Source organism: Patagioenas fasciata, chromosome 1 (genome assembly GCF_037038585.1).
Source record: "Patagioenas fasciata isolate bPatFas1 chromosome 1, bPatFas1.hap1, whole genome shotgun sequence".
In the NCBI taxonomy this organism is placed as follows: domain Eukaryota; kingdom Metazoa; phylum Chordata; class Aves; order Columbiformes; family Columbidae; genus Patagioenas; species Patagioenas fasciata.
In genome coordinates, this window is record NC_092520.1 from 120220951 (window position 1) to 120237351 (window position 16401).

General features: G+C 41.9%; 2 protein-coding genes across 2 annotated transcripts in view; one reads left to right on the forward strand and one right to left on the reverse strand.

Annotated features, from left to right (window-relative positions):
- The window catches only part of GABRA5 (gamma-aminobutyric acid type A receptor subunit alpha5), a 57924-nt gene that overhangs the window by 18031 nt on the left and 23492 nt on the right, over positions 1 to 16401 (reverse strand). Inside the window, exon 6 of the mRNA XM_065838516.2 lies at positions 11082 to 11164. Coding sequence (XP_065694588.1) covers positions 11082 to 11164 — 83 coding nt within the window. The remainder of the gene's footprint in view (positions 1 to 11081; positions 11165 to 16401) is intronic.
- The window catches only part of GABRB3 (gamma-aminobutyric acid type A receptor subunit beta3), a 196492-nt gene that overhangs the window by 10003 nt on the left and 170088 nt on the right, over positions 1 to 16401 (forward strand). The gene's annotated exons all lie outside the window — the stretch shown is intronic.

Consider the following 16401-nt stretch of genomic DNA (forward strand, 5'->3'; position numbering starts at 1 on the left):
GGATTAAAAACCAGGCATGGAACACTGAATCGAGCTGTGTGTCCTGGCACAGCAGGTTCTCAGACTTCACTCTGGGAGCTGACGTTAGGGAGCAGGTGTTGTTTTCTTTCTTTCACCTCTTCTCATGTCTTCCTATCATTGGAATCAGCATTTATAATACAGCTTCTTGCTTTATTTTCAGATTTAGTGGTAGCTGTCTCAATCTAGAACTGATCTGAGAATTCATCTTACACTACATTTAATGGTGGGTACACAACTGCTTTTCGTATGGAACACATCAGAATCTGGTATTCCAGCCTTGGATGCTTGACTTTTTTCTCTTATGGCCAGTATAAATATCCAGTGCAAGAGGACTAGAGCAATAGAGTAGTAGGATGGGATGGGGTGATATTTAAAAATTTGAAATACCCTGGGACCTTCCTGACCCTATGTTGGTCTTTGTAGTCCAGGCATACAGTAATTCCAAATCAGTCGGCCAGTTTGAGCTCTGTGCTAACATTTAATGAACTTTGAATTTGCAATCACAATATTAGGCAGCTATATTAACTGCTTCATTAGAAAAAACAGCATGGTCATGAAGATGTTAGAGATTTAATTTACTTTTTTTGCAAGGCAAACAAAAGTATCCTCCAAAGTGTGACTGACACCATTACCCACTTTGCATAGTATCTTACTCTCTAAGCAGTCTTGATTGCAGTGGTCCACTCATTTTGCAAGCTGCCCACTTAATATCAACAAAGCTAATACAATCAGCTCTGCAGGTGTATCACTGGAGTTTCTTTTGAGAAATTCAGAGTGGATTTTAGAAAATACTCCATTTGATCTTGTTGTGAAGGCTGCCTTCAGCCTTCACTAACACAGTATTTTTGGCCACCTCACCATAATCAACAGACGTTTTTCCCACCCTCTTGAGTGGCACCAGGAACTCACCCATCATAGCCAGCCTATCTGTTGAGCTACCATTCAAAGCACCGTCACTTATATATCAGTATGATCTGAAACCAGCCAGGAGAGATTGGGACTACTTGCAGAACTAAATGTGTACCTTTGTTTCTGAAACCAGTCCCTTAATGAAGAAATCTACAAATCTCAGAAGTACTGCTGCATTAATAACACTGTGCAAATGCAGAATCATGGAATCATAGAATGGTGTGGGTTGGAAGAGACCTTCAAAGCTCATCCAGTCCAACCCCCTGCAATGAGCAGGGACATCTTCAACTAGATCAGGTTGCTCAGAGCCCTGTCCAGCCTGGCCTGGAATGTCTCCAGGGATGGGGCATCCACCACCTCTATGGGAAACGTGGGCCAGTGTTTCACCACCCTCATCGTAAAAAAATTTCTTCCTCATGTCTAGCCTGAATCTCCACTCTTTTAGTTTAAAACTGTTACTCCTTGTGCTATTGCAACAAGTGCGTCCCCATCTTTCTTACAGGCCCCTTTTAAGTAATGAAAGGCTACAATAAGGTCTCCCCAGAGACTTCTCCAGGCTGAACCCTAGCTCTCTCAGCCTGTCCTCACAGGAGAGGTGTTCCATACCCAATAGGTATGTGTAGATAGTAGGCTGAAATATTATTATTCAAACACTTTCATAGTGCTTTGATATTGTGACCACTAGAACTTATTTCCTACGCCAGATTAGACTCCTGCCGTGGGACGCAGTGCAGCCCCATATTTGAGAGAGGGGTGCAAAACCTCCCGAGGCCACTGGTTCAAACTGCCCGATCTCAGCAATGGATACAAGGAGCCTGTCTGAGGTGATTCATTGCTGACCAGAGGCACCGCCATTTCGCCTGCTGTCTGCCACAGCACTCAGACACATCTCCCCTCTTTGGGAACCAGCCCCTTCCAGTCATGGAGATCCAGGCTCACAGGTGCACACGGCCTCATGTTCCCTGTGTGCAAGTAAAACCTCTCCTTATCTACAGCCATTGGCTGACCTATTTTAGTCATCTGCTTTAGGAGGAGATTAACCTGAGCCTAAAAATATCTGCTTCTCTCCCCTGACTATGAGAGGGTGAGAGTGATCAGCTCAGCTATATATATTTACTATGCAGAAATACAAATTTAGGAGGGAGGAATCCCAGCTTTGCTGACAGATTTACCTCTGGGATGCTTTCAGCAAAACATCTAGGTGCTAATACAGGCTGGCCACGAGGAGGCTTTCAGTGGATATGATGGGGAAAAAACAAAAGGCTCTTCAGGCTTTCCTTCTTCCTGCTCCTCCTTCCTTCACATTTCTTCATGGTAGACAACAGGAAGTAACTATTTCCTTTGATGAAGCTTGCTGAGCTGGAACTGCAGCAGTGTTAGATGACAGTTCAGGCTAACTTGGCTCTTTATGTTGGCAAGGAGGCTAATTTGGTATCCAGCAATGTAGAGGGAGGACCCATCAGAGACTGAGGTGTCATGAAGGAACTGCCAGACTGGAAACTAAGTTTCAGCAATGTCTTGCAGTCTTTCCCCATCAGCCCCCCCAACCCCAAAAAAAACCCCACACCACCCCAGACAAGTCATTTTGTCATTAATCTACTGCAGTAGCACTGGGAGGCTCTAATTGAACCTAGGGACCCATAATGACAGAAGCAATAAAATCAGGTAATGAACCACTCTATCTTAGCTCAGAAGAGACTATAATTGCTCTTTGCCTCCTTTATCCTCACCTGCAAAATGCAGGCAGCAGAGACCTACCAACCTTACACCATCATCATGAGAATGATTTCAGAAATGTTTATAAGCCATGGAAACAACCACCTTAGAAAATAACAGTCATTAAAAATCTGGCTTGTAAAACAGTGGAGCAGTATTTACCCATTTGTCCCATTTACAAATAAATCCCATTTACTGGTGGCATAAACCTGTGATCCATGGCTGGCAACTGTAAGCCCTTGCTGTGCCGTTTGGGGCATTATGGACCCAGAAATGTTTTTGCAGGTTTGCACCCAAGGGTCATTTGAAAGCTTAAGCACATTAAGCACAGTGTCTCTGCATGTTATTTTCTATTGCTGACAACTCAAACTGAAATCACTCTTTTCCTGTAATCAGGCAGTTGCACAGCCTCTAAATTGAGGATGAAATCTCCAAAGTGGGAGACACATGCTGATATCTGCATCATCAGCAAAGCAAGCTGGACCTCCACGATGCTCTGCCACCATTGTGTCTAGACCTCTTTGAGGCAAGATTAAAAAAAAACCACTGCTGAGTATCTTCACACCAACTCCTTCCCCTGCCTGAACTTTTGTTTCCTTGAGCTTGAAAGCACCACCAGTAGAGCTTTGTCCCCCTGAAAAGCTTTATGTATATGGGCGACCTTCCGAATAGGAGGCTGCTCCCTGGGCAGGTGGCGGGCAGACTTTCAACCGCGGCCGCTCAAGGGTCTCTCTGCAGCTGCTACAAAAGCTGCTACCAGTGCCTCCAGGAAGCATTTCTTACTGGTACAAAAAGGGGTTTCATTAAAAGCGATCCTGCCTGTGTGGCAGCTGCTCCAGGCTGGTAGGGAGCGGAGCCCTCAGCTGCTGCACATCGGCAGAGTTTGCAGCCTGGGGCTAGCACTGGCTGCAAGACAGACGGGGAAGGCAACAGCTTTTTTGGATCATGTGGCAAATGCCCTGTGTGAGCAATTGTTCTTCCCGACTTCCCTTTTTTGCTCTGTTGTGAACCTACGGGAGGAAGTCTCACTGGCTTCTGAATGGGGATGGCCAGAAGTAGGAAGCAACTGGCCCAGAGCTGGGCAGTGTTTCAGAGGGAAGCACAATCATGCACCCAGAGGACTGGACAGCAGCAAACACTGCATTTTTAATGTATTTTTAGAATTATCTCAGTGCAGACAGTAACCATGTGTATGTAACAAAGTCTTTGAAAAGTTAATTAACGACTGTGACTGCAAGTGCTTCAAGAGAATACTAGCACACTTTCTCCAGCCTGTTTTGGAAATTCCCTGAATGTGTGTCATCGTAATGGGTGAAGAAAAGCTGACCGATAATTTTAGGGAGCTTTTAGAGAAGACCCTTGTCCCTTTTGTCACACTAAAAGACACCACTCCTGTGGGAAACCTAACACACAAGTGAAAAATTAGGGTTGTATTCATTTGCAAGTTCTGATGCAAACCAGGGCCACAAAACAGTAGCTGCTGCAGAAACCTACAGCATGCAGTCCAGACTCAGAACCCTACATTTTAATTTCTAAGTAGATTCCTGTTAAGAAAGCTTCTTAGATCTCTGAAATACTTGAATATTACAGAATTTTCTTTTATGCACCACACTTGCTAAATCTCCTGCCCTTTTGGAGCTCCAGGCTGTTGCTCCACAATGACTGTGGGACTCAGTGCAAGGATGAAGCTGCTGGCAGCACTAAGTGCTCAAAATACTGGACTAAAGAGGTGTCCACATTGCTGTAGATGCATATCTGAAATTAGTACAGGCTATGTACACAACTCATACCAGATTCTTTCAAAAATTGTAAAGTTGTCTTTATACTGAAGAGCCCTGCTGACTGTTATTAAGATCCTTTGAAAACTGGAACTTCCAGCAGAAATAGTTAAAATAGTACCTAGGGGAGATAGAAAAGCTCACCACCAACATAAGTAACATCTAACTAATCTACAACAGTGAATGTTTCTTCTGAACAAAGTACAACAGAAGTATGTATTTCTGAGATAGCAATGTAGAGAAAAATGAACTTCTAACTTACTCTGACAAGCGTACAATATACTTATCTGTATCTGAGCTAGTACTGCAGAAAACCAGGAACCTCTAAAATATGATTTATCTCATTCTTAGGCAGTTATCAAAAAGAGTTCTAATGAACCATACTACAGAAGTACTTATTTCCTTTCTGTGGTCATAAAGGGAGTCTAAAAAACTAACTGTGACATATTTGTCTATTTAAAAATTGTCACAGATCCCTCCTGTTCATTCTCCAAGGGTTTGCTGTCAATGCAAACCCTTTTGATATGGGCCAAACCACCTTTCCCATTCTGCAGCAGATCATTTCCACATTCCAGAACAGGTGAGAGCTGCAGCAGATCCGGAGGAGTCTAGGGGAGCCTCATGGATCTAGTGAATCCATATGATTTTGTATGTTTCAGTCAGGAGTCTGTGTATTAAGGGCAGCTGAACTAAATTATTTAATTTTTTAAACAACACAGCCCCATGACTAGTCATGTGGCCATGATTTCAAGGAAACTAGAGGCAAATAACAGCAATACAGACACATGGTCTCTACCTCCTCCACTCATTCTAAGGGTTTTATGGAAAATGAGTTCAGGCTAGATGCCTATGCTTTACTGTAATAGCTGGTCCAAGCTAGCTGTCTAGACTGCTTGTCTGATGCTGCCACAAGCATCTCTTTCAGACCTAGCTTCTAAACAGCTAAAAATTAGGGCAAAAGAATTCCAATCAAGTGGTGGTTGGTAACTGGTGCAAACATGGGGCAGAAGGAGTGAACAGAGAAATATATCAAATGCCTTAGAAACATTGCATTTTAGTATTCACCTAGCTTCACATCATTTTAGTCATTCAGATACTCATTGCAATAGAGATGTCTAAGCAAGCACTGATAAACCTCAGGAAAACGTAAGAGAAGGCATTATATGAGTGAGCAGCACACCTCCCTTGGCTTCAAGGAAAGCTTCTATACACTGCATAAAGGGCAAACCTATAATCTCTATATTAACTGGCTTTTGCTTAAACTGCAAAATCACAACTCAGTCTTGAACTCGGCCACTCAGCATTTCACCAAGAATCTCCCCAGCTCTCTCCCATGTGCCCTTTCCTCAAGAAGGCACTAACACTTTCCATTAGAGTCAACAAGCTGTGCTGCCTGTCTCTGCTGTCAGGAATCAACTCAGGAGCCTCTTCTGGCCAGCTGATAGGGACAAATAACAGAAAAACTCTGCCTCTACACGTGAGACCACAATCTCAGCTCTCCTTGGGAGCAACCCAGGAAAACCTACCAAAGAGCCATTCCCCCTTTTCAAAGTTTCCTAAAATTAACATGTTGTTATATATTTATTCATTCATTTAATTATATTTTTTTTACAAGACTTTTATGCACAGGTTTTGAGAGGCTGAATACATTCTTTATCACATTTTACTAAAGCAGAATTAGAGCCTGTTTGGAGTGACTCTATTTTGAAGTTTGCCCTCCCCACCTGCAGTTCTCCTGCAGCTTCACAGGTGCTAACTGGGGGAAGAATGTAATCAAGAAACCCTCTGTAGGTGTCTTCACCTCAGTCCTATCTCAGTTAATTCTCAGCATTATAGAGAAACTTCACCATCAGGAGAATTTTCTTAAAATTTGTTTTTAGAGAAATTTCTAAACAGCTGTAGACGCATGGATAGCTGGTGAACAGTTAGTGCCTTAATGTTAGGTGTTTCAATAAAATCTTGGGACACTGGTGAAGTTATTGGTCTTCTCATTCTTCTGGGTTCACCAGCCTTTTTAGAGGAATATGATTTGGGCCCATCTCCTACTACAGAAATACCCTGTGCACTTTCCTTTATTGAAGACTACAGCAGACACCATGACTCAGTTCAAGCTGTTAAAAAGCAAGATGTACATAACTGTGTTGACTACTTTCTTCACACACTACAAATTCTACCTAGAGCTGTTTTCTCACAAACAGTCAGAAAATTCCCTTTTTGATCTACAGCAATCAATCATTTCCATCTATGTGGCCAAATGAAATTCATCAGGAATAAACGCCATGCCTGTTTTTCCCCTGCTCATGAGCTAGGGGATCTCATTATTTTCAGAATATTCATTAGACTCTACTTACTCTAAAAATAGTAGGGGTTTTTTGCAGCTGAGTGACTAGTGGGCAGCAGATTTATGCATTTATCTGTTTCGCAATGCAAGATCTGATAACTACATGTACTCAGACACTGTGCCTTCAAGAGACAGTTGCCATAAATAGACTCCACCTTACAGCATTCGACATTGTCAAAGCACTGGCTAACATTCACTAATAGCAATTAACTAATTCATCTTCAGGGCAACCCCGTGAGCTAGGTAAAACTGATATAATTAACGCATGAGTAAAATAAGATTTAGGAGTTAAGTCAGTTGCCCGGGCAGAGGCCTTCATGGTCTAGTGGATTAGACATCTGTCTCTCCAACCAAAGAAGTTGAGTCTAATCCTTTTTCTGACATTGATTTGCTGTGTGACCTTACGGAAAGTCAATTAACTTCTCTGCCTCAGCTGCCCTAGAGATAATGACGCTTACCTACCCAGTGACACATGGGTGTTTGGAAACTGTACTAAACAATACTTTTAACGTACTCTTAAGGCCTATCAGTGGAAGAGGTGAAACATTAAAGCTTCCTAGCTTTAATGTCCTTGCTGTCTTATCTAATTCCTCCTCCCTACACCAGAAATAGCATGGGGGTTAGGAGGAATTTCTTAGGCTAAGACGCTGCTAGCAAAACTGTGGCTGGCATCAGGAAATTTCATCAGATCCTGTTCAACCAGCAAATTTGTTTAGAGTACAGGTCAGCACTAGATTTGCAATGGAAAGTTTATTTTAAACTCAGCCATGGAAGAAACCAGCATCCTTCCCATGCTACTGTGAGGTAATGAACAGACTGCCACAGCCATTCCCACTGAGCACCTCTGGTTCAAAGGGAGTGGACCCCATTTGCAGAGACCCAAGAGCCTGCGTTCATGAAGTGTCTCCAGTTCTCTTCTGTGGGATGGTTTCTACAGGTGGCCTTACTGCTAGCAGGGATACAAGCCTGGAGGGACAGTGCCGATGTACTCACACCTCCTGGAGCAGACCCGACCGATCTTGTCATCTCTGAGCACTGGAGTGTTGTACTTAAGAGCAGGACGACTAAAACTGCTCTGTCCAGTTCATTAGAAGCAGTACTGGAACTTCTGGCCTCTAGCCAGCATAACTTTTCATGACAGGCCACAAGGCATGAGGAAAGGCTGAGAGAGTTGGGGTTGTTCCACCTGGAGAAGGCTCCAGGGAGACCTTATTGCAGCCTTTCAGTATCTAAAAGGGGCCTATAAAAAAGATGAGGACAGACTTGTTGCGACAGGACAAGGGGTAACAGTTTTAAACTAAAGGAGGGGAGATTCAGGCCAGACATGAGGAAGAAATTCTTTACAATGAGGGTGATGAAACACTGGCTCAGGTTTCCCAGAGAGGTGGTAGATGCCCCATCCCTGGAGACATTCCAGGCCAGGCTGGACGGGGCTCTGAGCAACCTGATCTAGTTGAAGATGTCCCTGCTCATTGCAGGGGGTTGGACTGGATGACCTTTGAAGGTCCCTTCCAACGCGAACTATTTTATGATTCTATCATTTAGAAGTATTACTTCTGTAGTTGGCACTCTAACTCCTCAGAAGGTATCTAGGCTGGTGGTGTGTGCATGTAACTTAACATCCCTTTTCCCATGTCCAAACTTGCTTTCAATTATTTCTACAATATATTCTGTTGCTACATATAATGCTGCTTAGTCCCATAAAATCTGCCACAATTCTAATATAGCAAGAAACCAGTCAAACAGGACACAAGGAATCAACATTTACTTCTGCTGCTGTGAGAAAGATTAACATTCCTTCTCTTTAATACTGAAGGAAATTCAGAGCTTTTTCTCTTTTGGTTGCTGTATTATAGCAAGTGCAGTGAACGTTTATGCAGCCAGAGAAATAATGACCTGGTCCTGCCTCTGATGTGGCACCGACCACTTCTTGGCATCCCTTCTGCTGCCGATCCGCCTGTGCACCAGGTGCTTTGTGTTGCTGCCCTGCTCTTTCCACACTCTGACCAGTTAGCACTTGTCTCTTCACCCTTCCAGCTCTATTGATAAAGTGTTTAACATTTACTTTGATGGTATTGCTTAAGGCTTTTCAAAGTCCTTCTTGGAAAGAAGACCAAATAAAAAGAAACCCTTTGGGGAAAGACAGGGAGAAAAGCTAAGGCAGAAAGGGCATGTGCTTTTGTATAATATACCTCTGTAGGCTTTGTCTTGCTGCAGCATGAAGATGACTTAATGCAAGCCTGTATTGCTGTAAATGAGGAATAAATATTGTATTTTCCTAAAATATATCTGGGGTAATTCAATAAACCCTGACTTATTGCCTGCTACTTGTGCAAACATCTGCATATTAAATCACAATAAATTACTAAAAAGATATCAGATTAGTAATACAGATATTCTCAAGGCTGAAAGATTGTCTATAACTTGTATCTATAGATTTGCTTACTGCAGAGGCTACTGGCGTGGACTAGCACAGGCCAAATGGCTCCATGTCTGTATACTATGGAGGAACTTAAAGGTGATTTGTATTAGCTTATTAAGCATACTCTAGGACTGTATACCGAGTGTGGCAAGGAGCACAGACTAAAACCATATTCAGCCCTCACATGCCTAAAATATGACTTTTCAGTGTTGTTTTTTCCCTGCATTCAGGCAGACTGTTGGGTTTTTTCAATGCTATTCAAGACTGTACTCCATCTAAGCATTGGTAGCTTACCTAGTAATGTTATCTCCTGCACTTGCATGTTTGGGTTTTGGGTTTTTTTGTCTTACTGTATGGAGAGTTAGAACCTGTACCTTATTGCACCTTGTCTACTAATGCATTGAAGCATCTATATAAGGTTGAGCTTCAGATCTCTGATGCATCAGGCTGCTTGTTTAAGTATGTATCTTTTAGTTTTATACTGCATATTTTGCAAGATTTCATAAAGCTACCCAACATCCCAGTTCTGTAGTCTGCACTAGAGTTCAAGAGCTGTGATTTACACTTGATCTATCAATACAATAAAGAATACATAATACCAGGAAGGACAACTTATTTTTCCTTTCAGTCTTCTTTCTAGTAGCTTTTGTTTAAGCATAAATACAAATAACAACACTTTACTGTGAGACATTTTCCCATTTTCAAGTTTGGAATGAAACGGATGATTTGCATACAATTTTTTAAGTTGAGTGTCAAGGTATACGTACGTTCAGATTTATATTGGCTTTGCTGTAGATTATGTTGTTGAAGTAAATAGATAGACTTGAACCTCCAGTGACTTTGTAAAATACTGGTGGCTATTCAGATGAAACTGGGTGTATTTGGATTGGAAAAGGGAAGGGAAATAATCTTAAGTTTGCTTCTTAGTATGATCACTAGAAGACAATGCATAGCCAGTATTAAACCAGGGCAGATACAGATGATAAAGGCAAAGCTTAATCTTGCTAGGATTAGTGCCTCTAAATTGATATGACTGAAAAAAACCTTGAAAAATGCTGAAGTTAGTGACTTCAGGGACTAGAAGAATGCCTTGCCTGGTAATTTTCAAAAGTCTTTAGAGACACTGATTGCACCTGGAACCACTGATTTGATTACCAAAATAAAAAATGTCTACTGTAGTAGCCTCATCTGTACTTTAATTAAGAGCTTTGTATTTAAATATAACCACCTGATCCCCTGAGGTTATTTCTGAAGTAAGCTTCTGGCAAGGTAGCAGTGTGGTGGATTAGAGGCTTGGAAGTGAGGAAAAATCATCGTTCAGCATACAGTTTAGAATAATGTGTGCACATATACAAATACATGTGCATGCAACATCATGTAACAAGATACGAGACTGGATTTATTAAAGCCAAATGGAAAGATATTTTGTCTTTTAATATTCTAGATCTCTTTTAATATCTACAATGTAGATATTGCACTACAGCCTGATTCACATAAATGCCACAACAGCACATCAACCTGATATTGTCCAGCAAAAGCTCCATTATTCTACAAATGGAAAACCAAGTTATCAGCTTAGCTGCCTGCATGTACTGCTGCATCTAACAGCAGCTGTTATGCTTGATGTGGATATATAAGACACATTATCCATCAGCTCACCATTTATCAGTGAGTGTGCAAGCATGAGCTGAAAAGCAGTGGTGCCAGTTAAAGCACATCCATGGAAAATAAGGAGCAAGGCAGCAGCAGGGGTGGCAGACTGGGGGTGCTAATGAGTAACGTTAAAAGGGGAGGCAGGGTGGAGGAAAGTGAACAATTCACACAAGACATGGCTGAACATGAAAAGCCAGAAAACAATGGATTTTTCCAGTTCTTATTTCAGACAACAACTTACAGCTTCCAAATTTTAATGGGCAAGCATGTGCATCCATGGGGAAATCTTCAAGCTGCATGGGACATTCAGCAGAGATGGTCAATCTGTGGGGGAGTAAAAAGAAAATTTCATTTTTTTCCAGCACCTTCCCTTTATGCCTCTTACTGCAATACATGAGTGCTGACACAAGCAAGCTTTTCCTGAAGGCTCCTCACTCCTGCTGAAATCACAGCAACCACCTGTTAAAATGAATGTGAGATAAGCCAGGTGGACCACTGTGTGTGCCTGTCGTAGGCTTTATCTAGTAACACTGAGAACCATGAACTCGTTTTATTTATGGAAGCTGTTTCAGTAAGATCATTTGTTCTTATTAGTATGTGCAGGAACTCCTGTGATGGAGCTTCTGCCATGCACCTTACTTTTGTGTGCTTTCTGTAGATACTGCAACTGGACTAGGAATTTGACTCCTGAGTATAGCACAGTTACAGACATAAAGAAGCACTGACTTATATGTATAGATGTAACTATTTAAATGCACTAAAAAAAATTTTATAAATAAATAAAAAAATATAAAGCAAATATTTAAATTTATATAAAGTCATATAAAGTCAGTTACATATCTATATATCTATATCTATATCTATATATTATCTACCTATATACATATCTGCATCTGTGTACACATGTATGACTTTATACAGCTCTAGAGTTGGTTTTCATAGAAATCACATGGTATTGGGGCAGTCCAATTGTGAATTACCTGAGCACTTTGTCTGGAAAACACATCAAGGTCATTTTCCCTAGCGTATATCCTGGGGAAACAATTCTGTCCTGGACAGCCCTGCCACTATATGGAAATTCTTGAGCTATAGTGAATAGGGAATAGGTACAGAAGGAAAAACTCTTAAAAAAAATAGACATATCCTATGGATGTTCTATATGACTGACAGATCAAGCTGAACACAAAGAGAAGCCTAAGGTAAATTTCTGAGCAGTGCAATATCAGTTATATCGACATCAAATATATCAAGAGAGCCAAAGCTTACTTTTCTAGGTGCAGGCAGCACATAGCACAGTGAGAACCTGGTTTTGATTAGGCCACTTTGATATTTGCATAATACAGATTGTTTGCTCAGGACAGTAAGGACGCAAATCTCATTTTACATTATGAATACCCTTATGGCTTTCTCATTTTATGCTGCTCTTCTGCCTCAGAGGCAACAGACCAGAGATATTCAAAGCCTCACAGACTGCCCAGTCCTCGGGTGATGCAGGGCTCTGCTGGAGGGCAGCCTGGTTCCTCACCAAACTGCTGCCTGGGGGGCAAAAATCTGCCAAGAAATCCACAACACCCTACTACCAGAATGCAAAAGTACCCATTCCTATCACAACAGCCAGACATAGCCATGCTTCGCAGCTATATATATTCACCACTTCATATTAGGACACCAAAATGAGTGTTCTTGCTACAAGAACTTCTATCCAAAGGGATCGTAAAGGATAACAATCTGTCCATGTACAGATGGCACAGCATTCAGCCAGTCCAATTCAATACAACACAATGATGCCTTGCTGGGGCACTCCAGCTACATGGACAACAAATTGGGGGAAACAGCTCCACTCCCTGCCAACGCACAGAAATTCTGGAGCTTTACCAATAGCTGGAAATGGCAAAACAAGCACAGAGAAATGCAATAGTATCGTTGGCTAGAGCTTGTATCATGAGGATGGGATAGCAAACAGGGAGAGAAGGCGGCAAACTGCAAACAGTAATAGAAAATGTAAAGATAATATAACATATAAAACAAAAGAAAAAAAATCCAGTTCAGAACGGAGATAATGTGTCATTTGGTAAGAACAGACAGGAAGTCTACAACATAGAAAATAAATTACTGAGGCCTGAGATACCTGCCCTGAAGCAAAACTGTTCTTGGACTTCATTTTTGTAAAATAAAAATCACTAAAATACAGAGTTGTCTGTTGTGGAGACTGCCCTTGGACACCAAAGCCACAGTCACTGAAAGTGCTACATAGATGAATTTAACAAGTTGGTTCCAGTAGCATCCCATCTAGAACTTGCATTCTTCTCATAAAGATCACTCTAATGGTACTTTAAAGCAAGGCTGCCATCCTTGCCGGGCATCATTATATTTTATGTACTAAGTATTACAAATTTAATTTTCTTGATCAATGCAGAAACCTTGCTCCATGTGCTATAAGAAAGCTGGCATGTTTTACTGCACTCCATCTTGTGCCTCTTTGCCTATCAACAGTTCAGGTATGTTGTTTCCAAGGCTGTAGCTTAACAACTTTTTAATACACATAATCATCATCTGCAAACCTCCAAAGAAAGGATCTCTATATCCATATTACCAAGAGAACAGCTGTGGAAGCAGCATGCTTCTTTCCTTTTCCCATGCCTCCACCCTAGGGCCATTCCTAGTCTGGCCGTCTTCAACAAATGAAGTGGCTATACCTATTTGTTACATGCTGTTCTTAAAGTATGTAGCTGAGCCTCTTATGTAAATTTAAAATGCTCAGTGAACATTCTCCTAGCTACCTCTTAAAAATGTGCATTACCTGAGGCTTTGTGAAGCGTCTTGTAATGGGCAACGCAACAGAAAACTTGGCTGGGGTTTCTGATACCTGATTTCTGTCACCACTCTGAATTTCTGCAGAGCACTCTGTGCCCAACAGTAGCTGTTTTTCATTACTGCATGAGAAGCTGTAAAACAGAGTCACTAAATTGACTCCTGGTTCAAAGAGACTGGACTTTCTACTGCATACAGGAAAAAAAGCAGCACAGCAGCCATGTCTTACACCCTGGGGGCTGGAAGTACAGGTCACTGTACACAGATTTGCTCCTAGGTGCACAGTACAAAGTATATATTCAGATCATATCTCCAGGAGTCACAAAGAAATAGATATCTGGGTCTGCTCCTTCAAATATCACCTGGGATGGTATTTGCACATTTTGGCTTTCAACATCGTGTTAAAGCTTAGGTACCCTTTGCATATGCTAGTTTACACAGGTGATTATAACAAAATTATTCCCACTTTGCATTTACTGAAAGAACAGAGGCGTTGGCATGTGTTTATTAAACAGCCTTTGCCTAATCCTTTTAATATAATCACTCCAGAATTATCTTTCTGTGCTCATTGCAGCACAGTTATCTGAGCTAGAGGCAGTCTCCAAACCAGGATTTTTCTGTCACAGCACAAGCACTACTCGAATTGCAGTTCTTTCCAACGGAAGCATTTAAAAGCTTCCCTCCTCCACCATCATTCTGTCTTAATAAAAGCCCTATGGGATTAGTTTCACTTAAACAGAGTTCTTGACAAGATTATAAGTGGCTGTTAAAGGTCCTTTATAATGGGAGGATCAACCTCTGATTTTATTGAAGTTAATGGTAATGGTAAAATTCTCCCTGGCTTCCATGGGGCCGGTATTCATACAAAATACGTAACAAACCCTGGTTACAGCTGCTGATTTATTATTATCAACAAAATTTTACTTTCATAATGCTCCAAATAGTTACACTGCTATCCAAATGTCAATCAACCAACAAAATGCTACAGCATACCTCGACTACTGAAAAAAAAGTTAGGTCTACAAATTATTTCACTTATCATTTGTAATTATCCATGAAAGTTTCATTAAAGCTTCATTATGTATAGCCTTTAAGAACATAAAGTGATTACTGATGTTCTGTTTCAACAAAATGCAGACACATAAGTGAAAACCCATCTAAGAAAAGCACAATCATTCAAGTAGCAAGTCATCTTTGTTCCAGAAAGTCACCTTCAACCATTTCCACTGGAGAATTAAGTAAGGTGATGCTTTCAAGAGACTGTTGCTTTTTAACAGCCAGGGGGAGAAGGTGTTTAAGTTGAGGACGTGGTGAGGAAAAAATGCAGATGTTTGGGAGACAGACATCTGCAGCAAGGGTGCTTTAAGGAGAGCAGAGGGCACTCTGTCCCGTAAGAGCCTGTTTTAGGGTGCTGCAGGGACCTCGCTGCTGTTCCCATGATTTCCCTCAGTGCAAAGAGCATCTGTTCCTACTCGTGGGGAAAAGAGCTAAAGCAAAGCTATCATCCCTCTGCTACCCTGGACGTGCAGAAAACACTGGCTGACAGGGAGAAGGTGAGGGCAGTCACTTGCCCAGGGAGCTGACAGAAACCTGCAGAAACTTGCTTTTTCTTGTCAGCTGTTAGCTTTAGCATGCAAACAAATTAAAACAGAGAGCTTTAGAAGGAGAGAGGAGCAGGAAGGCAGAGTCACCAGTGGCTTTTGGGAGAAGTTAACTCAAGAGAAGTGTTGAGTAAGAAGAGTTACTGATGAAAGGGACAGAAGGAAAGTTCTGTTGGTTCTGGGGTACTGGGGCCAGAGAGATATGAAGCTCTTCTGCCCGTTTGGCCTAATCCCCAAACGAGCTCTATCTTCTTAGTTGTTTATTTCCGTGCACTGCCCTTGCCTCTGATTGTAGGGAACATTTTAATTCCGTGCTTTGGCCCTCCCTGTGCTGGCAACCAGCACCCACTGTGGGGCTCAGGCCCAAGAGGGCACTGAAGAGCCAAAGTGCCCTTCCCAGCACATGGCCTGCCGTCACCATTTTCCTTTAAAAAAAAGGCAAAATGTTTGCTTGAAACTCATCTCAAACTTATCTCAGTATTTCCCCAACATGCCAAAGAAGAATTAAGCGGACCCAGCCTGTACTTCACCCAGAGACGCTGCATGGCTCCCTGCAAAGGGACACTTCAGGTCCGGGTTAGACCCTTCTCAGAAGCCAACTCCAGAAGGAGCTTCCCTTGGCACCTGCTCCATCAGGACTTCAGCAGAACAATCTGAGCCCTTGTGGCTTCTCCAGTACACACTCTCGCACACTCATGCAGATAAGAGTAACATAGAGTTGCTGGTTTGGATTGGTTTGGTTTTGGTTGTGTTTTTTTTTTGAAACTGTGAACACATAATTAGGTTTGTGAAATTACTTATTTAGCCCTGAGTCAGGGTGCAACTACTCATCCCATTCTACCACCGTGATGTCTTGGGAGCACTTCTATAACCAAACTGTTATTCCTTTCAAAGAGTTTTAAAGCAAGACTTGTTTCAAGCCCCAGCACAGCAAGCATGTAGCCCAGGGAACCGATGTGTCCTTGTGTTCCTTAAGTATATGAGCATATACACACACACACACACATATATATTCATATATGTGTAAAGACCTTGGTTCTGAAGCACTTCCCACACAGTCCTAATAAAACCTGTGGATGGTGGTTACCTAACACAGCATAGAAGTGTTAGGATGTGGACACACACTCGGTCATGCTATCAACAACCCGG